At 34.9% G+C, this 27,234-nt stretch overlaps 1 protein-coding gene across 1 annotated transcript in view; it reads right to left on the reverse strand.

Annotated features, from left to right (window-relative positions):
• Dcc (DCC netrin 1 receptor) overlaps positions 1 to 27,234 on the reverse strand; it is a 538,940-nt gene that overhangs the window by 261,778 nt on the left and 249,928 nt on the right. Inside the window, exons 9-11 of the mRNA XM_051201201.1 lie at positions 7,403 to 7,551; positions 5,691 to 5,829; positions 430 to 479 (exon numbers count right to left, since the gene is read on the reverse strand). Coding sequence (XP_051057158.1) covers positions 430 to 479; positions 5,691 to 5,829; positions 7,403 to 7,551 — 338 coding nt within the window. The remainder of the gene's footprint in view (positions 1 to 429; positions 480 to 5,690; positions 5,830 to 7,402; positions 7,552 to 27,234) is intronic.

Below are 27,234 nucleotides of genomic sequence, written 5' to 3' on the forward strand. Positions count from 1 at the left end.
AATATGGGAGGAGACATTGAAGCAGAAACAGTGGTCAGAATATATTGTATGAATTTTCAATTAAAAAAAAGTAAAAAAGATTACTAAATTGAATATTGTCTTTGTCTGAATTAGAACAGTGTGACAAAATACTAGATTAAATTCTCTATTAGTGAATATAGATATGAGAAATAGGGCTCCTTCATGTTACAAGAGATCTTAAGTACTCTAATCCCTACTAAATCAAATGTTCTTGTAGAAAAAAAAAAAAGTATTTCCTCACTTAGTGTATAGTAGTGTGTTGAAAGAGCATGTGCAACCAAACACCACTCACTGTGCTGCACCATAACATTCCTTTGTACAGGCCAACACTCTGGTTCTGTACTTACAGTATGGTGAGCAGAATATGTGCATAATGGGTAATAAAGTACTAGACATCCGCTGACTTACCCTTGAATTAACCACTTCCAGTGAGATGTTCTGGGGTGGAGCGCCAGGCACTGAAAGCAATCAGACAAGATCAGAAGGTTACTGCCAAAGGCCTGAAAAAGAAATCCCAGTCCACTGATAAAAAGAGAGTATATCTTTTTTCAAATTTTATAGTGAGATTTCAGTAAGATAAGATCAGCATGTGGCCCTTTTCAATTTTCCTAGAGAGAAAAGAAATAAACATTTGTTTATTTGTGTTCCATGGGGTGGGTCAGTTAGTAATCTGTCTGTAGAGCCCTCAAAATTATTTTACAAAGATCACCAGCTGTGGCAGCAAATTCTGCCATCTAATTACAGCTCTGTGCTTGAACCCACAAAGACACAGGGGAGATTTTCTGGAGTTGACTTTTAAGGATAATCATATTGTGCTTTTCCAGATCTGCATGGTTTTATGGTGGAATATATCATTGTAATAGACACCTGGGTTGCTTAATTCCTGTAATGCAGTCATTATTGTATCCTAGAGATGAACAAAAGAAAATGACTCCTCATTTTTTAAACTATTTATAATTAAACTTGTATAGAAGCAAACAGGTTACCCAATATTGTTTGGCCCACAGATTTTATGAACAAAAGACCAGTTAATTTTTTTGGACATTTTCTAGCTACTTTAATATTTTTCCTGTATTTAAAACTTATTAAACTTTGATGTTAAAACGTGTGTATACAACTCCCCTTTGTTAGGTGTGATGAAGATTCACTATATCCAAAAGGTAAGTCTCCTGCCATGTGAGCAATTTGAAGACAAATATTGGCCGGAAAGCTGTTCCAGAAAGGTTCTAGCTATCAGTGTGGAATTTCAAATAAATAAAATCCTTACAGAGCATAGGTTAGGAACAGTATACAATAACCTCTTAGCATCATTCATTTAGTAAATGAGCCACTTTTATTTTCAGTTGTGACACACTGGTGAGCGAGACAGAACTGGAATACTCATGCATTTTCATAACTCACTGGCCAGTCTGTGGCCATGCTTTCTCCTCCTTTCGTGTAAACAGGATGATATCTGTAGTATTTCACATCGTACCAGCATCTGACTCCAGTTTTAGTTATGCCCTATACTGATTTCTGCCTGAAAATTATTTGCCATCAGGGAAGGCTTTATGCCTGACTAATTTCTGCCTTCTTCAAACTGACAACCAATTAATATGTATTGAATCAGCGAGTAGATGATAAATGAAGACCTACTTAGGCCTGGTTCCTGGATCTTTATTAGCATGATGGAAATTGCAATAATTTGATTTGTTTTGATTTGAACCTCTTATCTTAGTGCTCGATAAAGATTGTAGCCAATGTATTCTGTGATAAAACATGAGGCATATGCTTATGAACAAGTCACTATGCAATCTTTAAAAATATTCCATTGTTTAGAAAACTCCTGAGATGTTTTGGTTACTACTATAACGTTGAACTGAGCAAAAAATAAAAAAATAAAAAAACACTTTCACGTGTCCAAATGTTTTTTTTCAAATTTTAATGTTTTATCATCAATACAGAGGATATTGTAGGCTTATGTGCAAATTCAGAATGCAAAGGTTGAAATAGTAGATTAATTTATAGAATTTATAGAATTGTTTTAAAGCAAAGTATAGGTTAAAATTTTTTATATGTTAATTAGTTTTACTTATTCTGTCTGAGTATAACTAACATATTAATGGCAGCAATTAGATTTTAACTTTTACCCTTGGTGAAAATTAAGTATAACATTGCTCTGCCACACATAATTTCAAAAACTTCCAAAATATATTTTAAAACCAATTTTTGGAAATTATCTCAATCCATTATTGTTTGAATCGGTAGCAACTGCTATTGATGGGAATTTGGAGGAAGGAGAGGGTGTATTACATTTATTTATTTGGTTGGGAACATGTTTGTAAGTGATATCTTGCTACTTTAATATTTTTAAAAGTAGTTTATTTCCAGTTTCTAGCATGCCAAAAACAGACTGAGTTCAACATGTATAATTATCACAATACTAAAGGCATTAAATTTATTTTTATTAAATATTAAAATCTAATATAACAAAACCCCCAAAGTCTTCACTTCAATTGAGTTGACTTATTTTGTCAAATTTTCAATAATAGAAAAGTCTTACTTTCCATTGACAACATACTGGCTATTTTGTTGCAGGCAAGTGGAGAATACTTTTTTAGTATTTCAGTTACCAATCAACAATAAATAGGATTAGATGCTGAATAGACATTAACAAAATTCATAACCCCATACCTCTTTCTGGTCTTTCATAGTTTCAAAGAGTGATAAAGGCATATTTATCTTCAAAATGTTAGGATAACACCAACAACACATGATCAGATGTTGTCAAATATTCCTCTCGAAAAGGTAAAGCCTACTATTTTATACATGCTAAGAAAATGGTAGAGTAATTTCCCATAATTTCTAAGGCACCTCAATAACTGTGGCAATTGAATTTATCCCTGAGAAACACATGCTGGCATGTTCATATATTCATGGACCAAAGTAACTCATGATTGAATGCATCGCTTTAGAAAACATACTAATCTAAGACTATCTCAAATTGAGGAATGTTTCCATACTGAATCCCACCTCTCTACTTCTGGATCACATGGTTTGACTCTACTATCATTTTGTTATTGTTGTGGTTGGATGGCTGGTTGGTAGGTTGGTTGATTGGGTTTTTGGTGTTTAGTCATTTGAGGCTCTCAATGTATCTAGGATGACCCAAAAGTGTGCTATCTTCAAGCTTCTACCTCCTTTCTGGAATTATAGGCACATATCACACACTGTAGTTTCTGATACTTTCTTGTGACTTAATTGTGTAATTTGTAGGAAAAGGTTTGCATCAGAAAGTACTCATAAATACTAGTTATAACAGTAATGAGCATGGATGTATACATAGTTTGCTCATGAATTTTTTCTGCGCTTGGATGTAGACCTGGAGAGATTTATTAGTTTATTTAAAATAATTAATAATGAAAATTTAATGCAAGTATGTCAAGAAAATATTTTAGAAAAACATATATACCTATATAGTACTAGTAAAAAATTTTGGTAATCAGTGGCACCTTAGGCAGAAGAAATTTCATGAAAAAGTATGTCCTTATCCAGAAAACATATTAAAATACAGCTAAATTATAAATTGAAGATAATTGGTATAAAAGTATTTACAAGCAATTTAGAATAACTTGATAATCTTTTGGATAAAGTTTAGAAAACAAATTTCTTATATGTGATTTTGTTATATACATTTTCTCTGTCAGTCTAAATTCTTATGGGATAATTCCCAAAACACAGGATCCATTTACATGTAATTACATAATAAATCAGTTGTTCCTAAAATGAGAACTCCTACAATTCACTTTTATAGAAAACCTTTGTAAAGTTTTCGGTGAAAATGTCTAATCAGTGCAACACATTTTCAAAGGTGGTAGGAACACATAGGTAGATACAACAGTATTCTATGTATTTAATAGAATCAGAAAACAGAAACACATAGTGGCATAAAGAACAAGTATGAAACACTGATATGAGTGTCATTCATTGGTATAGTGTGTGAATAGATTTACCTATTTAATTTTTACTTAAAATACAAAATATCAAAGGAGACCAGTGCTGAGTGACTGAGGAATTGAAACAGGCTAGCATTTAACATAAGACATTCATTCCTTCTAAATGTGATACATGACCTCTACTGAATAGCTTCAGCAGAAAAGAGAAAACATTAGATGAAGTATTCAGAAGGGAACTGGGTAATTTCAGGGTGGAAGCCAGGAGCACATGTTGTGTACTAAAAACGAAAGAAGGTGAGTTGATTATAAACAAGGTTACAGATGAGGTCAGGATACCCACACAAGAGTCCCATAAAGTCCTTCCTTTCTCTTATCAAGTGCATCTGATAAAGAAAATTTAGTGCTTCTCCAACAATGATATTTACATGGGGCTGTGGTTATGGAGTTCCTTTTTAAGTGACAGATTTTTTTCTATGCACTGCAGCATTTCCAGGAGATAATTCTTGGACTAATGAGTAACAGTCTATCTTTCTCACTTATGACATTTAAAATCGAAGTGAGAATAAGGCCACAGTATTACAGTTCATGGTGTGAATGAAATCTACATAAATTATGTAAAATATTCATTTTCATTTGTTTTTCTTTTATTTTTATAATTATAAGCTATGAAGTAATTTATTCAGCCAGTGAATACTCTGTTCTGCCTTGAATAACAGAATCAGATGGTTGGGTAGAAGAATTACATTAAAATTAATACTGAAGTGGTCTAACAGTAAAACACCCCTTTGAGGGAAATTACAAATGAGCATCACTCCTGTGTTATATCCTTAAAAACATGCATGTCTTTCTTCATGCTAGTGATAATCTGTGATATAGCTACCTCAATACTTTCCCAGATCAATTAATGCTAGGTCAATAACCATAGATTGATGACATTTTACTCTAAAATATCAACAATTTATAGAACTAAACATGGTAACAGGGAACCCATGATGATTACAGCTGGCTCTTGATCTGTTTTAGTATTCATGGGAGCCATCTCTGCAATTCCATCCCTGCCTAAATCTCTATTGTCCCATTTCATACCATACACTAGTCTATAACATTTATTAACTTTCCTAGGCTTCCATTATCATCTATTGCTTTGGTCTCTAGTTTCCTCTGACATTATTTGTTTTAATCTAATATCTTCATTAAGATGGATTGCTCCCTTTTATTCCATGCAAAAATTATTCCTAATCTTCCTTTTTGTTTAGGCAAGATAAAATGAAGGTGTGCATGTTTATGCTCACTTCTAATATTTTAAGCGCTTGTTTATTTAGTAATAATCTTTTGGGGATACTTTCAATTAATCGATATATAACATCATTTATACGTTTAATCATCTGAACCAGTTAAAATGATAAATAAAAGATACATATCATCTATACCAGTCTACTAACATAATAAATGTGTTTGCTTTGGACAATATATAAAAATGATTAAATACATTCACAAGAATAACTTTAGCTCTTACATAGTAGCCACAATTTGGGGATTATCCACTAATCCATCCTTATTCAGTGTATACAGTGCAATTGTGAATTTAAATTTGAATAAGTTGCCTACAATTCATAATTATGATAAAACATTGCAAAGAATACTAGTTCAAAAAATTCACAACAGAATCAATGGTATATATGACAATTTTTCATTTCATAATAAATATGTGAATAAAATTACACTGTCACTTACCATCAGAAAGTGTAACCACTGTTATATCGTCAGTAGATACTCCTGGCCCATAACGATTATAAGCTAAGAACCGAAGAGTATATTCTGTGAATTTTTTCAGGCCTTCCAGTTTATAAGACAGTCCATCAACCTCTATATTCTGGAGACATAAAATGCCAGAATCATTATTAAGGCAGCACATTAAAGCAGAAATGGCAGCCATTCCATGCAATCAGTGAATTGGATGTTAGACACTTGCTCATAAGAAGCAACTCTATCCCTTTAATGAATTGTTGTAAAACCATCCTTGTGTCACACACTCCCCTACTAAAGTCCAAGCTACTCTGCAGACTCTCTTAAAACATCACCATTTGATTTTTATAGTCATTAAGTTTCAATTTGTTTAACACCGCCCAGAGCACTGAATAGTATGGGCTATTCCACTCAAGTAGAAAAGACAGAGATTCATTTCTGTATCTCAAATTAAATAATTCACTAAGAAATCAGATTGCTATTTGCTTGATGAAATATACCCACAGATACTGAAGCTCTCTGACACTTTGCCACAGATTTTGTGTTCCCAAATACTGGGGTGTTGATTGAAACTATACTTAATACTCCACAGCTGCAGTGGGAAGCTACTGAAGGCAAAGGGCATTATAGAAATCAGACCTAGTGCTTGCTAAAGGAGATGTAGTTTAGTTCCCAGACTACCACTATTAACATTGGGCAATATACTTCTTGAATTATTTGGGTGAACTACAGAAAGGCTTGTATAAAATTAGATGGGAAATAAAATTTAAAAATAAGAGTTAAGAGTGACATGGGAACAGCCAAGGAAAGAAAAGAATGAAAGCAGAATTACTGATTATATCACAGCAGTTCATCTGATACTGTCTTAAAAATAACTAAGAAGTACATCTGAAATATTTCTAATTAAATCTATGGCAAATTTGCTTCAAGGGACAAATCCAGATCAGGTTTTTTATATGGAAGCAAGAAAACCATTCTCTGTTTGGTAACCTTTACAAATAAAAACCTAAGACCACTTTTCCTTGTCCTTAATTTCTCTCTCTGTATACTTATATCTTACTCTGTACAAAGGTGATAATTTGGAGGAATCTCAATAGTCATATATGACTATACATATACATCCTCAAATATTATTTTACATGTTACTTATTTACCCACATACTTTATTTACTATTACTCTACTTGAAAAAAAAAACTCATTTGTCTCATTTTGGATATCTATGAAAAATCATATTTAAATATAAAAGCCAAGAAAGGTTGGGGATAGTAAACTTCTAAGAGCAAGTTCAGAAAACAAGTGGTCACAGCATGAGGGTGAAGAGAAGACAGAGCAGCATAAAACATCCAAAAGTTAAAAGAGCAATTTAGATAAGGCCAATAAACAAAAAGCAGATCACTGTTACATTGAGTGATGAAAAGAAGTGTCTCTAGGCATAGGATACAGCTACCTGTGCTGTCCCAAGCTACTATAGTTAAAGCCCAAGTTAGCATTCTCATTATTAACTTCACCTCATTGTCTTTTACCTCTTTCATCAGCACAATACAATGAAATGGTTTAAAATTTCCAGCAGAAAGTACTGGGAACTAACCAGCTTATTCAATGATCATGCTAAATGATGAACTGCTTCAGTATCTGCCAACTGCCCTATGCTTTTGTTCCTATTGACCATTGAAGATATGCAGCTCCTTTCTTTACTCACCTGTTCTTTCCCTGTGGACACTTCAGTGCAGAACAATCTGTAACCTTGGACTGGACCATTTGCATAGGCAGGGGGTTCCCATGTAATAAGAATTGAGGTAGGTGAGGTAGATACAGCATGCAGGTTTTCTACTGGCCCTGGAACTTGCACTGTATGCAAAACAAATTGATGCAGTTAAGAAACGTTGCTTTCTCAAAACAAACACATATGTATCTGTATAGTTAAAAAGACAAAAGAATCTGCACTGTTTATAGTGTTATATGAGATAATAATTTTAATATATAAGAAAGTACAATAATAAAATTTTGTTTCAAGTGAAAGATTGTATAAATTTCAATTGCACGTGTTATTTCATAGTTAATGAAAGACATAAATTCTTAATATATAAATGTTTCCAATCTCCTAGTGGATTTTTGCATGTATATTGCTAATATCTACAGAAGAAAATGAAAACACAATAGCATCTTTGATTATGATTGCTTATTCAGATAAACAACACACTTATGCAGCATTCATCCCATTGTCTTTAGGTTAGCAGTTGATTGTGTGGCTGATTCTGGGTCCTTTAACTTTTTGTAAATGATTTCATTGTCAATTCACTTTTTCTATTTTTTCTCATTATCATTACTTAATCAAAGATAAATAAATTTTTTAAAATGAAATCCATAATCAAAACACATCTTTCAGTTGTGTTTGAATAATCATAAATTTTCAAATTTCTCTGTAACAGCTAATGTTTTTCTCTGCATTTGCATTTAATATTTTGATGGGCAAGTAGATTCCTACATTTTATGATCCATGACTCACTACTATGCAAAACTGTTTTGGGGTTCTCCTTGTTCCCATGGTAACTATAAAGATTTTCTTTACATTATATTATTTGTCCTTGAAACCCATCCCTTTATTTATTTGAATTTTCTTCCTTTTGTCTGGCATAATAATGCCCTGGATTTTCTTGATTTGGCCTTCATTTTAAAATCAGATTGTTTTCAAAATCTTTGTGGTCCTTGAAATGGTATTAAAAAGAAAGATTTTAATGTGAAGTCTGTTTCTCAATGGATTGGGAAAAAAATAGTCCAAATGCATTCAATGATTCATTAAGTAGATTTTTCTTTTAAATGAACTTGCTTTTTTACCTCACTCATTAGGTGGTTTGTGACAATTTTTCAGAAAAAAAAAGTATTAAAAGTGAGTGTTCCACATATTCTGGGATTAGTAATGTCATGAAAAGTTATGGATCACTCCTCTTGTCTAAAGTGGTGCACCTGAGAACTGGAAAGAGTAAACTGAGAAGTCTTTCTAACAGGACAGAGGCTATGCAGCGAAAAGTGAGGGAAGGTGTGTATTCACATACCACTCATTGAAAACAATAGGTGAAATCATTTAGTTCCTAGTAAGCAAACAAAACAGAAAAGAAAGAAAGAAATGAAAAGATTTTCACCAACCATATATTTGAAAAAGAAGAACTCAAGAAACTAGTTAACAAAACACCAAATAACCCTATTAAAAATGGGGTACAGAATTGAAGAAAGAATTCTCAGTAGAGGAAATCAAAAACGCTGAAAGACACTTAAAGTGCTCAACATCCTTAGCTATCAGGGAAATGCAAATCAAAACAACTTTGAGATACCATCTTACTCCTGCCAGAATGGCTACAATTAGAAACACCAATGATGACTCATGCTGGAGAGGATATGGAGAAAGGTGAACACTCCTCCACTGCTGGTGGGAGTGCAAACTCCTACAGCCATTTTGGAGATCAGTATGGAGGTTCCTCAGGAAAATGGGAATTAGTTTACCACAAGACCTGGCAATCCCCCTCTTAGGCATATACCCAAATGATTCACATCCATGCAACAAAGACATCTGTTCAACTATGTTCATAGCAGCAATATTTGTAATAGCAAGAACCTGGAAGCAACCTAGATGCTCCTCAGTTGAAGAATGGATAATGAAGATGTGGCACATCTACACAATGAAATACTACTCTGCAGAAAAAAATAATGGTATCTTGAAATTCGCAGGCAAGTGGATGGCACTTGAAGAAACCATCCCGAATGAGGAAACCCAGTCACAAAAAGAGGAACATAGTATGTACTTACTTATATATGGATTTTAGACTTGGAGCAAAGGATCACCAGCCTATAATTCACACCACCAGAGGAACTAGGATACAAGGTGTATTCTAAGAGATTCATATAAAGTCCGTCACAGAAGCTGGAAGGGACAAGACCCCCAGAGCACAGGGGAAGTAGGGGTGGGGGGTGAATGGAGAAAGAAGTAAGAGAAAGCTAGGGGGAGGAGAGGAAGACAAGTGTGACTAGGAAGATTGAGTCCGGTTAGGAATATAAGACAGGAGAGAGAGAGAGAGAGAGAGAGAGAGAGAGAGAGAGAGAGAGAGAGAGAGAGAGAGGGAGGGAGGGAGGGAGGGAGAGAGGGATGCAGATGGAGAGGACAAGGCCAGGCACAGAAACACATAGAGAAAGCTGACCTGAATAAGGAGGAGCTAACGGCCCCCAGACTGATAGCTGGGAAGCCAGCATGGGACTGACTCAGGCCCCACCTGAATATGGGTCTCAGCCAGAAGGACTGAGCAGGCTAAGGGGCCTCAGACAGTGGAGCCAGGATGTATCCTTGGTGCACAAAAAGACCTTGTGAACACATCCCCTTGGAGGGATAACTGCCTTAACCTACGACAGGAGAGAAGCCCTAGTGCCTACTTCATGTGACCTGTCAGATCTACATGACCCCAACTGGATGGCATTCCCCTACATATGGAATTGGGGTGGGGGGATGGGAGGGTAGTTAGGGTGCATATGAGAGGGCAGAGTGGGTAAAAGTGAGAAAGAAATGGAGGGAGGGACGGAGGGACGGAGGGAGAGGGAACTGGGATGGACATGTAAAATAATAAATTAAATAAAAAAAGAAAAGAAAATTCATTGAGACTTTGGAAGCAGCAAGATGAGATATGCAGAATTCACAGCCATTTCGAGTAGATATTGTAAAGAATTACACTGTGGGGCTTTATACACCTCTTGAGTATGAGTCCCCGAGAATGAAATGAAGTAGCCGCTGCTACTTGGTGTCGTAGGGTTTCCAGTGAAAATACTCAAAATACTCTCTAGGTTCTCTAGTAATGGAAACAATAGGTTGTGCAGAAATGTTGCTACACAATAATTGTTTTTAGCATGAATGTCTTTATGTAAAATTGTTGATTATATCATTAGTAAATCAAAGCATATGATGTCTCTAGCCATTATTGGTTAGAGAATACAAATGATTAGTTAATACAATTGGTCACGGATATCTTTAGAAACTTGATAAGAATATCAAGGTTTGAATATGCCTGTGTGCTTTGTAGTTGATATGTATATGTCTTAAATGCTGTTGGTTTTGTGGAAGATCAGTTTGCTACTACCCTAATTTGGACCTAGTTGCCATGGGTAGTGCCGGGCATTACCATTTATTTACTGGTTGTATTTGTCTATGTTGCTTATGGTCATTGGGCACTGTCCAGGAAGATCATAGGCATAGACTTTCAAAAGAATTTCAAGCAGATATAATAGACATCAAAATTGCCAAGGAGCATTTGTTTCAAGTGCTTGGCTTTCTGCCAGACAACAAAGAACTTTTGCTTTGCTAGGGTGAACTCTCAATACTAAATTGTCTTAAGATATAAGCTATGTTTTTATAACATGGGAAAACATAATTGATATTCTCTGTTTTTATAGTTAAAATATCACAGTCCTATATATTTGCATATATTTATAACAAAGATTAAAACCAATTAAACATAATTTTCAAAATTCCAAAACATTCATTGAGCTAAAAGAGCAATTGTAAGATGTTTTTCTATAAAGCTCCTATCCTAGTGTCAAGACACTAGGTCTCACTTAAGTTTTAAGTGTTTATTCTTCATAAAGTTGCTATAAATTCAGATTCAAAAAAATATGTAGCATTTTTCTTTTGAATCATAGCCTATTTATATATGTGGATAACATACTGTTTGTTGTGAATTTTGGGTGTATATTTATATACACAAAAGTAAGTATACATATAAATAATTATACTTGTACACATGTGTTTATCTAGAAAATATATTGAAATATAATTTATGTGGTATTACATATTTAATATGTGCATATAAGCTGCAAAGAAGAGAAAAGCTAAAAGAAATGTTCACCAATGTTCAAAAACCAGTATTAGATGTGAAATCAATAGAGTTAATAGCTTCAGTCCTCCATTTCATTACATTTTAGTATGTCAGTCAAGAAACTTAATGGGTTTAACTGCTCATCATTTCCAAGATGTGTTTAATAGCCTTTACTGATCCCCTTGGACAATAATCTAGTGGCAAGCTGCATCTAATTTCTCTCCATCTCATTTCAAGTTACCTATTTCTTCAAATAATGAAATGACTTCAGGATAGAGGAATAATCTATGCAAGTAACTCATCAATCACTGTCAGCTAACCAACTACATTTTAAAGTTTCTATATTGCATTTTTGTAGAAATTCTTTGTAACACCTGTGTCTAAGGACAAGTTAAATAGTTATAGTAGAGTAAATGAAATATATTAGATGTCACTGTTTGGCTTGAGAACAGAAATTTGTGGTTATATATGCTTGTATGTTTTATAGGATAACAGAACATGTTATAATAAGATCTTGTTAAATATTAACCCTGAAGTGACATATTAGTCACATCTTCAGTAAAAACAATCACATGTAATACATATTGAGGATAGGATGTGAGGGACAATACATATGGAGGATAAAATGTGCGGGAGAGGAAAATAGTGAGGAGATATAAGGGAGAGGAGATGAGAGAGGTATGAAAGAGAAAGAAGAGAGAGAGGGAGCCATGCTTTAATGAACAAAAACAAAATGATTATAGATGGCAGAGTGACCATCAGAAAGCATGGTATTCTTATCCCTAATCTATGACATGCATCTTGAAGAGCTCCCTTCTGCTGGATGCAGTGTGTCAAATCTATAAATGTGTAATTGAAGCTGTGTTGCCATAGTTTCTGCCATCTGGGTTCATGATTCTGTGAATGATCATAACTAATATAATTTAAAACATCTCAGGATACTTTTGATTTTGAAAAATCAGTAACTTATGGTCATGATTGTTAATTATGTTAGGATGCGAAATGATAATGAATCCACCTTGGAGACATCTTCAACTTTTATTTATTATTATTCTTATGAGTGTTTGCTTTCATGTAAGTATGTACACCATGTGTGGACCTGATATTATTAGATATCAGAGTAGAGTTTTTGAGATCCTGGAACCTAGATGTCGAGGAATTTGTGAGCTACCATGTACTGAACCTTTGTCCTCTACAAGAACATATTCAACATTTAATGAAAGACTAGTTTTTATAAAGTTGATATGTTTTTATACTAGATCCTTTTCACATTTTCAGTTATGAATATTTTAACGGAGTTTTTTGGTTCATCTGGTTAAATACAATAGTTTTTTATTTTTTATTTATGTATTTGAGCAAGAAGTCATAGAACATATGTATAGTTACTGCCTCCTCCTGGATTCTTTTTCTTTCCCATGTCATATCCTCTCAACAATCTGGCTACAATATGCTTTCTTGAATCCCCAAATCCTAAATTATTATTATCATCGTCATCATTATTATTATTGCTATTTTATTGAGTCTGTTTCCTAAAATCTTGAGGGTTCCATTAATTTATCTCAAACAAGAATTTGAATTGAAGGGTTTCAAGAAAATGTTTCAGGAGGCTAAAGACACGCCACAGACTAAGAATACAGGATGAGTTAATGTCTTTTAGCCATTACACTGATGGTTCACAGCAGGAAATCTGAAATGGAGACAAATGTTAGTGTCAGTGAATATGCAGTTGAATATCTGAATATTTAAAGTTCTTTTCTTCTAAATGACTATAAAGCACAATGAGTTCTAATGTTCCTAAATTGTCAGTTTAACAGCTATTACTTTTGAAGGACCAAAGAAATGCCTGATTTTGAAAAAACTAAAAAGGCATTGTGTGTGTTGTCATTCAAGTAATGACCTATAAGTCATATACCCTCAAGTCAGGACAGAAATCTGAAGATAATTCTTTATCTGTTTAATAATTCAAATATTATTTGGGAGTGAGTTTTAAAGATGGTAACAGGAAGTTAAGCAGTTATCTGAGTGATCTAAATGGATTTTGCCTACTAAGTTCTTGTCCTGTAAGGAGAAATATCTACTTCAATGATTTCCTAAAAGAATGTTTTACATGCAAGTCATTTTGAAATGACTCTCTGTTATTGATAATAAAGTGCATGCTTTGATTGCCTCTTGGTTCTTTAATCCTGTACTTAACAGCTTTAGTGATATTTATATGAAATCTGTTTCAATTCTGTATGGGTAAAGCAACATCAAAAAGCCTACTGGTAATGTAATTATCACTATAATGAATCTTGACTGAACTATACATATTTAGGAGGTATTATGGTAATTTGGCAAAGAGGAAGCAGAAAAAAATGTGGGAAACCACAGAAGTGTTAAAGGTTTTGCTTGGAGAAAACAATTATCATACCTTCATTCTGCTTTTAGTTTTAATAGGTCTGTTATTGCTAATGATTGATGCACTCAGTAGTGTCATGGTATATGAATAAACAGTGTGGAGATATAGCTGCATAAAATAAACATGTATGACATGTCTAACATATAAGTTATGTATTACTTCAGAATAATATATATATAATGAATAAAACAACCCTAGTCACACTAAATTTGAAGTAATCTAATTATTAATATTTCTAAGACATTGCTTAGAAAATACCTCAAAATTTTTACTAAGAATACCAACTCTTAACATATCTTTAAGAAGCATTTAAATTATATTGAATTTCAATTTTTAAAACAATGACAAGAAATGAAAAGTGTGGTAGAGATTCCTGATTATGTGTTGGAGCTTTCAAACATGGTATTTTTTTTTTATTGAATGCTGTTATTTAGCTATTCTTCGTATGAATGCTTTGTCTGCATGTCTGTGCACCATGTACATACCTAGTGTCCAAGGAAAGGAGAAGAAGGTACTGGTTCTCCTGAGAGTGGAGTTAGAGAAGGTTCAAGCTCCCTTGTGGGTACCAAGTCATCTGTGCCCTTAATCACTGAGGCACCTCACCAGTCTCCAAGACTGCAAATCATTTACACCAAGGATGTATAAGCTATTTTGTGAATTAGATAAATTGAGTATAACATTAAAAATTGAGAAGTTAAACTAAGTTTCCAATAAAGTGTTTAACTTAACAAATTTCATGTGACATTTGTTTTGTATGCCTTTGGCTGCTTGAGATTATACCAACCTGATTATACTGACCTTAATGCATCACCCCAGGTGAGTCTATTTATGCAGATACAAGGACTAGCTGAGTTTGAAGTTTAATTGTATTTTATATTTTTATTTTCGTGCTTTCTGAAGAATATTTTATGGTAGATATTTTCAAGAAAGATATCAAAGCACATTAAACAGGTACAAGATACTTAGAGATTTATGAGGTCCTTATAGTAGATGATAAGGACAGATGGCTAAACATATAGTAATTCTAGAATTCAACCTAGCAATTAATGTGTAGTTAATAGAGATGAGAATGTAGTTCTTTCACAAAAACCATTGTTGAAAAATGGTAAAGATTTTATTGGTGGAAAAATATAGTGTTTAATGAAAACAGATAATTTGATGAATCAGGAAATATTAATATGAATGAAATTGATGGGTAATGTATGGCAGTGGCCTTTATAGAACAAGCTATTAAAAGGGGGAAGATGCCTCGTTTTTAGATGAAGATTTCAGATGATAACAAATTCAAATAAAACTAGTATGAGTAATTCCAAAGGACACTGAATGATGGCAGATTCTCATCACATTGTGAGGACATGAGTTCCTTTTTCATAATGTATGGGATTGTCATTGCAATGCTGCTTTGTTTTGTTGAATGCAATGGGTAACTAAACTGTATTCCACCAATTAAAAAAAAAAGTTATCACTTATGACACTCAAAGTTAGCTCAATGCCCACCCACATTTTTCTCCAAATACTTGTCTAACGTTGAGTTTGAATCAAATATGATAGCTCTTGAAAAACTGAGACAGGAGGATCATGAGTTCAAGTCTCCTCTTGGATACAACCTGTAAAAATCAAATATGCAAAAACTGGTCATAAAATAAATTTTCAAAGTAATTTTCTGAAATCCTGTGAAGAACCTCACTCATTTCAAATAGAAACAGTGAATATTGACCCTTGAGTAGCTGTCAAAGAAAGTGTCAGGAATCAAACACCTGACCTAAAATAAAATCCTTCTGCCATTAAAAACAGTGCACTATGGGTCCATGACACACATATATTATGCACATGACTTTTCACAGATTTGCATATAAATAATCAAAATGCAAATAATCATAAAAAGATTATAGGGTGTTACATGGGGGGAAAATCATTACAAGTAAACTGTGAGCTATAGCCACTGATAACAGAAGCAGGATTCTTTGACCATTTCCAGATTTCTGCAAGCTTCCTAGACAATTAGAGGAAAACACATGTTTCTCTTCCTAATTCCAGGACTTTTAGAAGAATTTGAATAGATGTTTTGTATGAGGGGAAGCCAATTCTGTATTAAAGGCATGTCTACCAGGATATAGAAGGAATCCTTATCAGGATTAGGTTCATAAATCTCACCTGGCAAAGATATGCCCTCATAAAAGAGCAGAGATTTTTCTACACATAAAACCTGAGACTTTCCTCCTTCTTGTATATACCCACATAGAGTTACTTTCACTGTTTTATTTCCATAATAGGAGGAGGCAAGTTATTGTTCTGTTCCTATAGATGCATCACAGGTAGAATACTCCAGAGCTATATTTCCTGGCATTTGCTTGCTTCACACTGATTTGAGACTCATATACATCAGGGTCATATTTCTGCACACAAAATCTCTGCTCTCTATAAATAGATAAGTACCAGAGAAGCAGGTGTCTTCAGCTTATGCACATTCCAGAGTGTTTCCCATGGTGATAATGTAACTCAGACCCTGCTGCCTTTCTTCAAGTCAGCATGTACTGTGGTCAGTACGGGAGGAATCGATATATGATATTTGTAGTTTTAATAGAGCTATAAAGGACATGTATAGATTGCTCTTATAAAAAAACTACACTGCCATTTGTTAGAAGAGAAGGAAACAACAATCTTTTGCAGACAGGGAGCAGATTTTTCTACCTAACAACAAAAATTTCTACCTTGAAAGATACAATCTCTTTGGGGATACAATTTATTGTTTACCTATTTCTGGCCTTTAAATGCTAAGCAACTGTCTTGGATAAACTGGATAGTTAGAAGGTACTATAAATGAAGGGAAAAGTTAGAAATATTTTATCTTAACATAAGTTTCACAGACATTAGAGGTCCAGACTACCATGATATAGGAAATATCAGAAGGTCCCACCCAACTAATATTTGATAACAAAGGCTAATAAAAATGTGTATACCTTCAGAAGTCAGGGACTCTAGGTCCAAATCCATAAACTTTTTTCACACTATGCAGACAAAGTCAAGATTTTTTTAAGGATTATGCACTTGAATTACCTTATTTGATAAGATGGAGTTCATACAGGCCCTACCTTGCTATAAAGATGAATAATGACTTATTCATAGAACATAACAAAAATAGAATTCCTTCTAAATATTAACCAAGTTGGAGGGACTATAATAGTTGGAGGAGCTCAAAGTAAAGCATTTCCATAGGACCAGCAAACAGTCCAAAGAGGCAAGAGTTAGCACATAGTATCAAGAACAAGAGTCTGAAATGGGAGGGGTGCTAAAATAGCTGAAGGGTGAACATATAAGGCCTTAAAATACTGTGTCTCTCCTATCCTTTAAGACTCATGATAGAATTGATGGCTTTAAGCATTCTTTGCTCCTCCTACCATTCAGAGTACATTTAAAGTGATAAATGTAGACATTGGAAGCAGAATTTTTCATATCCAGGAAACCAAAGGAAGAGATGAACAGCCTTACCCAGAATGATGGTGTGGTGATGAAGAGACAGAAAGATTTACAAGCCTTATGAGGTCCTTCAGCTTATAGGGATGGAAGGCTAGGGGGACTTCAACAACGCTGCCTATGTGGCTGACCTCCACAGCTGATCTCTTGAGTGCTGACCTCTGGGCCAGTGTGCATGCACAGTTGTGTAGAGTGGGTGAGTGTGATGGGAAATGTCATTCTGTAAATATTTTCTCTTATTAGTTAATGAATTAAGCACTGTTGGCCAATAGGAAAGCAAGATAGGCAGGACTAGCAGACAAGGGGCAGAGAGGAATAGTAAAGAGGAGTCAACATGGAGAGACTTGAGAGAACAGAAGTCTGGTCCCTCTCTCTGGTAAGATGAGACCACATGGAAATGCTTAGGTTAGTAGAAATGGGTTAAAATTTAAAATAGAGTCATTAAAATAAGAAATTAGTAACTGGCAAACAGCTTTATATCAAATACAGCATCTCAGTGTATTATATGTGGCTGGTGTGGTGGTAGGAAAAGACCGGCAGGGAAAACATACTCTTACCATGAGTGACTATCAGAGCTTTCATCCTTTACTGTGTTTCCAGTGCTTCCCTATGTCTCAGTGGGCTTCTCCCCTTATCTACAGTTCTAGGCTAGAATTTCTCTCCATCTTTCTTTCTCCTTTGTTTTCTTGTGTTGTAATTAGTTAATTTCTCATTATATATCAGTGACTAGACTCACCCAAGATGCTTAATTGTCTTTATTTATTTACTCTACTTATTCTTTCCTTTTCCCCCACATAAATAGCCATTGCTTTTCAGGAACATACACTGGCTATTTCCGGTGATTTTCTTTATTTTCATTTCTGTTTCTGACTAAATTAGATCCTGTAAACCTAAAACTTTGATCATTATGTGGCATTCAAAATAATCACCCTAACTGACAGAGGAGACCATCCAATGGTAATTTTTCTTTCTGAGAAATGGATGTGCATATTGAAATTTTTCTCTTACCCTCTTCCTTGATGCTTGGAAAGGGAAGGGGAGATTAAAAATCATTCCCAGCAGCAGCAACAACAAACATTTCAGTTACAGTGAACCTGGACAGACATCTGACCTTGAAGATCCTGAAATTAATATTCACTCTGTGATTCTGCTGACATTTATCTCCAAGAAGCACCTTTAATGCCCTTACACATACATGCATCCCAGAGAAAGACTGATAATGACACAGGGCAGAAAGCCTGGCTTGTCCCCTATCACAAGGTAGCATCTCAAAGGCTCTTGGTCTGTTGACTGAACCACCCTGAGGATTAAGTTTATTTTATTTTCAGTATTCAAAAGATAAGAAGTTTATTAACCACTTGGAAGACTCAGGCTTGTTTAGAGATAGCAGGAGCAGGATAGACATGGGCAGTAAATCACAGAGGTAAAAGAGAGGCTTTAGGGAAAACCTAACACAGAGACACCAAATACAGAGACATCCAAACAGCTCTCTTTCCCTCAGCCACTGCCTTTGCTTGTATTCCCATTAATATCAGTTGGAAGGACAAGACTTTAATTTACATTCAAAGGACACTAATCATCTTAAATAAATGTAGACTGAAGTAAGGGAGCTCTGGTAATATATGAATGTCAGATATACACATATAAGGAATTAGCCAAAAGGATACACATGTAAGCCCTATCATGTAAAGAAACATGTAATCCAAGAATGATCTTATGTAGCCTAAACCATTTAGCAAGTTTGTTGAAAAGGTATGTGGCATATCTAAAATATTTCATTCAGATATGATGTAACATTTCAACTATTGCTAACAAAATATAATGATAGATCTTACAGTTACATGCTATATTTTAATATAAAATCTGTGTTTTATAATTACAAGTGTGAGAAATTTCCCTGTTTTAAAGTCAATAGATATTAAGATAATGGCACATATTTGATATGTAAGATCATAAATCTTGTAATTGTGAAGCTATGTAGGCATCGATATCTGGGAAGGACAATTGATAGGAAGATTTTATGTTTATTTGAAAATTTTATTTATGTGCATATTGTGTTTTGATCAAAGTCATCCTATTTCCTCTTCTCCAATTTCTCATCTATCCTCCTTGCTATTTTTCTACCCAACTGCATGTGCTCTTACAACAAACAAATAAGAAACCAAACTGTTTCCTCCCAGGGCTGCCTGTAAGGGCATGGGAGTAGGACCACATATTCTAGAGTAGATAGCTTCTAAGTATTCTCCATGAAACAAATAAACAAACAAACAACAGGGGAAAAAAACCCAAAAAGCAAAAAGCTCTTTTTCCCCCAGCAGCTACCACTGGCCAAAAAATGGGACTTACAAGATCCTCCTGCATCCATCCAGTTATTATTGTAACCCATAGAGTTCATAGCTGAAGACCATTGATGACTTCTCTCCCTAGTTAGTATGCACTGCACAGCACCTTCTTACATTACGATTAAAGCTAGCAAGTAGGACTGAAGTTTTCAAGTCAGTCACAGCTTGATTTTTTTCATGGCCTGTGATTTATATAGGTATTGTCTTCAGCGACAGTTTAAAATCAAGTTCTAGAGGCTAACCAACAACAACATTAATGACCTGTAATTTTTTGGTGAGGGGATTTATGAGGATGCACTGAACAACAACTTGAAAAGAGGCACTGGACATTTTCTATCATAGTTTGTGGTATCTGTGTGTGTGGGGATTGTCCCCTGGTTTAGGCTAATTCGGTTTTGATCATAACAGGGCTGAAGAGTGGAAATCTGAGTGTGTGATCCCTGGCAGTACAGTTCCACCCAACAGCATTGGCAGAGTTTGTATTGAGCAGACTCTAATCTCTTCCAGGTTTCATTACTAGCTCAGTTTTCAGTCCTTAATGTTGATGAAGTACAAGTTCCCACAAGTCTAAATGAAGAGGTTTATAGAGGGAAGACCCCCATCAAAATTATTCTTAAGGACATTGGACATGTCATAACACCAGCAATATTTTGTTTTGCTGTTGTCCTTTGTTTTGTTGTTGTTTTTTCTGAGAGACAAAAAGTAAACACATTTCAAAATATAAAAGCCAACATATTCATTCATTAAAAAAATAAATGCTATTTGCTTACTCCTTGATTAAATATAGTCTTTCTAACAATTTTTAAATAGTTCTCCCCAAATTTATATGATCTTGAAATTGTAAAATTTACCCTTCTTTGGGAAAGGATCTTTGCAGAAACAATTAATATAACTGATATGAGCTCTAAATCCAACGTGAGTACTTTCATTGTTAAAAGAAGAAAAACACACAGAGACTCAGATTCAGAGAGAATGCTATCTATGAGATGATCCTGACAGGCTACAGACACTAGACAAGGAATGCCCTTCCTTGTCAGAATGCATCAGCAGCCAAGCAAAGGGAAGGGGAGTCTTTATTCCCTTAGAATCTAGAGAAAGAGTGTCTCCCTCCTGACACTTGGATTCCATACTAACAGGCTTACAATGGTGAGAAATCATTTTTCTATTATTTTCAAGCCACCCTGGAAGTGCTGCTTTCTTAGATAGGCTAGTCAATATGATCTCCATAAAAATAAACCAAGTGCTGGCTGTTGGTGGCATATGATTTTAATCCCAGCACTTGGGAGGCAAAGGAAGGAGGATCTCTGTGAGTTCAAGTCCAACCTGGTCTACAAAGAAGAGTTCCAGGATAGCTGGAGCTGATACAGAGAGAAACACTATCCCGAAAAACAAACAAACAAACAAACAAACAAGAATCAGAATGGGAAGTCATGTGACAAAGAAACACTGTCTTGAAAACGAATAAATAAACAAATGAACAAACAAACAAGAATCAGAATGGGAAGTCATATGAAAGCCCAGTGTGGAACCATGGCCTTTTGTTTATAATCTTGTCCTAGCTTCAGGAAAAGAAAGTGTAGGTATGCCGAGTCTGCTAGTTAAAGGCTGTAAGTCCAGAATCTAAACATAGCACTAAAGAGCCCACTGGTTTATTGATCTTTGTGTGTCTGACTTTAAGTTCTATAGATCCCAGGGTTGTCCTTTTTGAAGTTCAATGCTGGCAAGCTACTATTTAAAATTCCTTTGTGGATTTAGTAGCATACTTGATACTAGGTAAACATTTTAAAATCTGGCTGTTCTGAATTCATAGCTCCTCTTCTACCAGCTTGGCTTAACATTTAGAAAGGGCACAAAGAAAAGGTTTGTTGAAAGTCAGTAGCCAAATGTTTCTTTAATTTGATAGCCTTCCCTTGGCCCTAAACTAGGCTTCTGTGTATGTGATCATAGTGCAGTGGTATAAAATTCAGTTTGAACCTATAGATCCTTGTGATTGGCATCCCACTAGAAATCTGCCTTCAGTTGAATGAACATTGGAAAATGAGAGAGCATGCTGACTCTCAGCTCACACATAGGTTGGCTTTGACCTGACACTTTTGGATGGGATCCTTGTGAACTCTTGGCAACCAGAAAAGTAGGCTGCAGATCTGAAACTTTCTTTTCTGTCAATTCTTTCTGGTTTCAGCCACGTCGAATTACACCTTATAGGACTGACAGCAAGGTTTGTGAAAGCAAAGATTAAACATGATTGGCAAGCATTTGAACACATTTTCATGGCACTATGCATGCAACTGTGGCATAACCACAAGGGGTACTTGATGGTACAGATTTTTCAATAGGTTGTGGCATAAAAAATTTCTTCATGTTTTCCACATATTGCTTATCTTGGAACCAATACAGAAACTAAATATTGCATATCACTGCCATCACCCTGGTTGCATGTGGCATTTTATTTGTTTTCATAGACAATGCATTAAGTAATTCCATTGGGTTGACAGTCTGAATGAATACATATATCTGTAAACATTTAACTTATTTAACTTACCAAGTTAAATGTATCCAGTTTATTACTCATATACTGCCTCTCTATATATACCTTTCAAATTGTCTTTATTACCTAAATTTCAAAGTCTAACAATTCATATATGTTCTAAAGACCAAGACCTACGTAAGTCTTATTTGCATCTTTTCCCCCCATCTCGCATCCAGTAGCATGCCTTATTCTTATTCCACAAACAAATCTTGAGTCCTGTGAACTCTCCATTTCCACTACTGTGGAAACCTAGTGTACTTCCAAGATCCCATTTAATCTTGAGAACTGTCAAGCCATAACCTCCTCTCCAAGTGCTTCTTGTAGGGGAGCTAAAACCAGACTGCCACTTCCCAGCCCCTCTTTCCATGCTCTCTCTTCTTCTGGCACAGCCCAGACACCTTTAATTTCTTCCTTCCCAAGATAATTGGCTGTGTCCAAGATAATTTCCCAACCATAGCCAGCAGCACTCCAGATTCACCAAGGCACTTCCTTACACCATCCTGTATCCATCGATGCTATACTTTCTCAAATTAACTATATATTCCTAATTCTGAGTGTCCTATGTCTTGTCATTCCTTATGTTTTTTAAATTTTTCTTTGTTGTTCCTCTCTGTCACTGCAATATAGAACAAGGAAAAGTATTTTATTGTTGATATACTGCCCAATTACTGGTGCCAAGAAAGAATGGGGCTTACTAGGCATGCAAAATGATTGTTTGCTGTATGTAAGTATGCAGGGATGCACTATGTATATATGTATAACAGGCTAAGTTTCCAACTAAAATAGGCAGTAAAAATAAGGGCTTGTGTAGGCTGAAAGACATAGTCCTAATGAACTTGACATGAGCAGAACTTTGTGCTTCTAACTATGTAATGAAAAATTTAACGGAAAATTATGAGAGACACAAAACAGCTTAAAGAAGTAGGAACTAATGGAACATATGAACAAATAGAATTAATTGATGGAATAATGGAAAATTACAGTAAAAACACTGAGTGCTGACAATTTGATGGAAGCAGGACAAATATTTTCATCATCACAACTATCGTGTAAGGTGTACTGAGGCATTCTCATTTGAACTTTTCTTCTGTGCCTTACAATATGGCTGCGAAATTAATATTATCTTCATTTTACATATGAAGTAGCTGCCTTACAAAATATAACTTGCCGTGCATGATTTCTGGCATCAGGAGTGGGCTCGGAGTTCCACAGCCCAGTTTCCAGATGGTGAAATGAAAAAAGAAAAACGTACTCTTGATCATTTACTTCTGGGAACTAATGGCAACATTTTAACTTTCATTTTAATCCCTATGGATGTCTGGAGTAATTGTCATCACCTTAAAATCTTTCCATTTGAAACCAGGGCAATTCCTCTGGCTGCAAAATGTTCTGTGATCACAAACTGTGTGTCCACCTAACTGATTATACCTTTTTTTTTTTTTTTTTTTTTTTTTTTTGCTCCCTGGCAGGGAAGATTGTGTTAAAATAGCCCATGGAATAGGAATCACTTGTGCCTGTGACTGCCAGATGTCATCCTCCGATATAGATACAGCAAGATTATTAAAGTAATAAAATGCAAGAGTTTTAGACTTAAAGGACAATAGTTCATCACATTACTGATTTGGGGGAAACTTTCAGCATCTACTGCTTTGATAGATGTCAGCATTAGAAACCACACTTAAAATCATTCATAAAGAGGTGATTTTAAAGCAAACTCTTTTGAATTTTGTTTGGCTCTTATATCAGGTAAGTCATGATTTATATCAGTCTCCCTACTTTTGTCTCTCCTTCCTGGCCTTACTACTTTCTCCCCTTCTTTCCTTGACAAAGTTCAGCTAAAGCAACAAGCAGCTGGGTTAAGAGGACTCTCACACGATGGGAGATAATCTTTGCCACCTATACCTCTAACAGAGGATTGATATACACCATCTGAATATAAGTCAAAACAGAGAGAATCATTGTGCATTAGACTTTCTCGAACTTGTGATCCTGTCTGCATCATTTTTCTGAGTGCTATAAAAACAGGTATATGATATCATGCTGGTCCCGTATTCTTGAAAATTGCAAAATAATTAATACTAAAACTAACATGTTTATGCATAAAACTATTAATAAATTATACACTGACTTTGGGCTAGTTCTTGGAATGTTAACTTATGTTGAAAAGAATAAATAAATATCACCCTCATGTATAATATACAGAAATCTATTTTACAGCTATGTTGTCACTAAAAAGTGTATCACTAATTTCTTTGATGTTTCTATTTGGGGGGGTCTTTAATTCTTGAAGGTCTTTTTTTCCAAAATTTTTGTATTGTGAATTGGAGCATTTGAGGACAATATTTGAGCTCAGCCATCATTCAGAGATGGTTTTATAAAACTGAAATTAAACAACTCAGTGACTTCCGCTCCCCCTAACCCTACTCTTCAGGTTCTATGCTGTGAGAACACATTTTGTTTCTTATGAAGCTGTGACAGAAGGGTGTCATCTTGGGTTGACCTCAGCAGACATTAGGACTTGATTTTAGATTTGCTACCTTTCTGAACTACAGGAAATATTTTACCATAAAAATAGCCTTACTGCAATTGTTTTGTTTCAGCAGTAAGGACTAGATTAAAAATTATCTTGGTTTGCTCAATATTTTATTTTCTATCTAAGAAACTTTTAGAAGTCTTGCAACACTAATTTTTGATAAACTATTTCATAAATTCTATGTAGATCAAAGTGTTCTTGCAACAAGAAAGCAAATTAATATGAATGGGCTTAGATATGTTCTATAGTAGTTATTACATTTTAGTGCATTATAACAGTAAGGGCTTCTGCTTGAGGCATAGAGCCTTGAGAATGGATATGATAACCTGACTGGCATTTCTCTCATTTACTAATGTGGTGTTCACACTGGTACAATTGGAGGAAACATCCTACAGTCATGGAAATGTGTTCTGTACTGTCTAGTACAATAAGTACCGGTTTAAAAGACAATAGTTTAATGTTGATTTTCAACTGGATTTGATAATTAGAAGTAACTCATTGATAATTAGAAGTATCACTGTTTTGACTAAGAAAATAAGTTCATAGACAGATGGTAGAGAGGGTTACCCTATATACAGAACAAGCTTAGAATTAGCATAAAATATTTATTTTTGATTAGACAAAGGCTGAAATTCATTGCTTTGATGATGACTAAACAGCCCAGCCCTCTAAATTTACTCCTAATTTTTTCACTAATATTCGTCATCATAAAAAGTGTATCTTAGTTGACAAATTCAAATGGAATTCTTATGTCTTATACCACTAAGAATGTTTAGCCATAAGGTCCCACCTGCTAAAAATATGCTTAGCACTGAGAGACTTTTTAATATGCTATCAATGTCTGTTGTCTTCTAAAAGAGACCAACTAGCAATTCTTGTCTACTTCTAGCTCTTACTTTCCAGTCATGTGTCTAGACTACCATCAGTCAGCTAGTTATCAACCCTGCCCTAATAAGTTTTTCAGATATTCATTCTACTCACTTTACAATCAAGACAGTAATTGTGGAAAACTATTTCAAGTGATTGAAGAAATTATCTGCACATAACAACAAAAAATTGACTTGGTCATTCACAGAAATGTAACTTGTATTTCTCATCTTCACCACATACAGAGTACAAATCTTATTCTATTGATATTTGCTAATCAATCAAATATTTATAAAGTAACAAGTTGTTAATTTACAGTTCAATTATGAAATGATATATTATTTTCCTAACTAACGCCCATGTTCAGGGGTTCTGGGTTGGTATGACAGACTTTGAAGATTACCCCATGGAAGGCTTCACCCTCCCTGGGGAGCAGAAAGGGAATGGGATAGGGGTTGGGAGGGGTACAGGGTAGGGTGAAGGAACTGAGATTGACATGTAAAACAAGCTTGGTGCAAATTTAAATAAAAAATATTATCAAAAATAATATATTTGTGGGGAGGATTATCTGAGTACATAAAAGGACTGTTGTATAGTATAGTATTCAAACTACAGGTGTCATGTTAGCTTTACTAAGATGTTTACAGGTGAGCGCATCAGTCATTTTACAGTGTGGGAGAGTTGGTATTATGTTCTTATTTGATCCTCAACTTGACAGGGTTAGAAGATTATTATAGAGTATTGAACTATGTAAAGATGTGCTACATTTATTTATGTTACATTTACTTAATGTTGTAAGGATGTGTGTTTCATTATGTAAAGATGTGAAGATGTGTTGCTGCTGCCCTTGCCTGCCCAGGTTACCTGATTGGTCTAATAAAAAGCTGAATGACCAATAGTCAGGCAGAAGAATGAATGAATAGGTGGGGTGTTGCGCAGAGAGAATAAGTAGGAGGAGATATCTAGAATGAGAGAAGAAGAAGAAGAAGAAGAAGAAGAAGAAGAAGAAGAAGAAGAAGAAGAAGAAGAAGAAGGAAGACAACAAGGGAGAATAGGAAGGATATGCCCAGTGCTAGAAGCCAGGCAGCTACAAACCAGACACAAAGACAGCAGGAAAGTAAGAAAGAAAGGAAGGAAGGTAGGTAGAAAGGAAGGAAGGAAGGAAGGAATGTAGGAAGGTAGGAAGGAAGGTAAAAAGCCCCAAGACAAAATATAGATAAAAAACAACAGATTTAAATAAGACCTAAGGTAAGGTTGAGCATTATAACTTGTAAGTCTCTGTGTCATGACTGAGGCTGGTTGGTACCCTCTCCCCCCTCAAAAAAGGCCTGGTACAGGAGACTTCTGGCTAGTGAATGACTACTAGATGTCAGACAAGACCTATAAAATCTTATTGTTACATATAACCTCACAGCCTGTGAAAAGGTAAAATACACAATATCTGCTTTTATAGATATCAGAAAACTGAATGAAATCTCAACAATTAAGGAATAGCCTCTAGGATGCATACAATGATATTCTCTGACATATTTGCT

The sequence above is a fragment of the Phodopus roborovskii genome, unplaced genomic scaffold (genome assembly GCF_943737965.1).
Source record: "Phodopus roborovskii unplaced genomic scaffold, PHOROB, whole genome shotgun sequence".
Classification (NCBI taxonomy): Eukaryota; Metazoa; Chordata; class Mammalia; order Rodentia; family Cricetidae; genus Phodopus; species Phodopus roborovskii.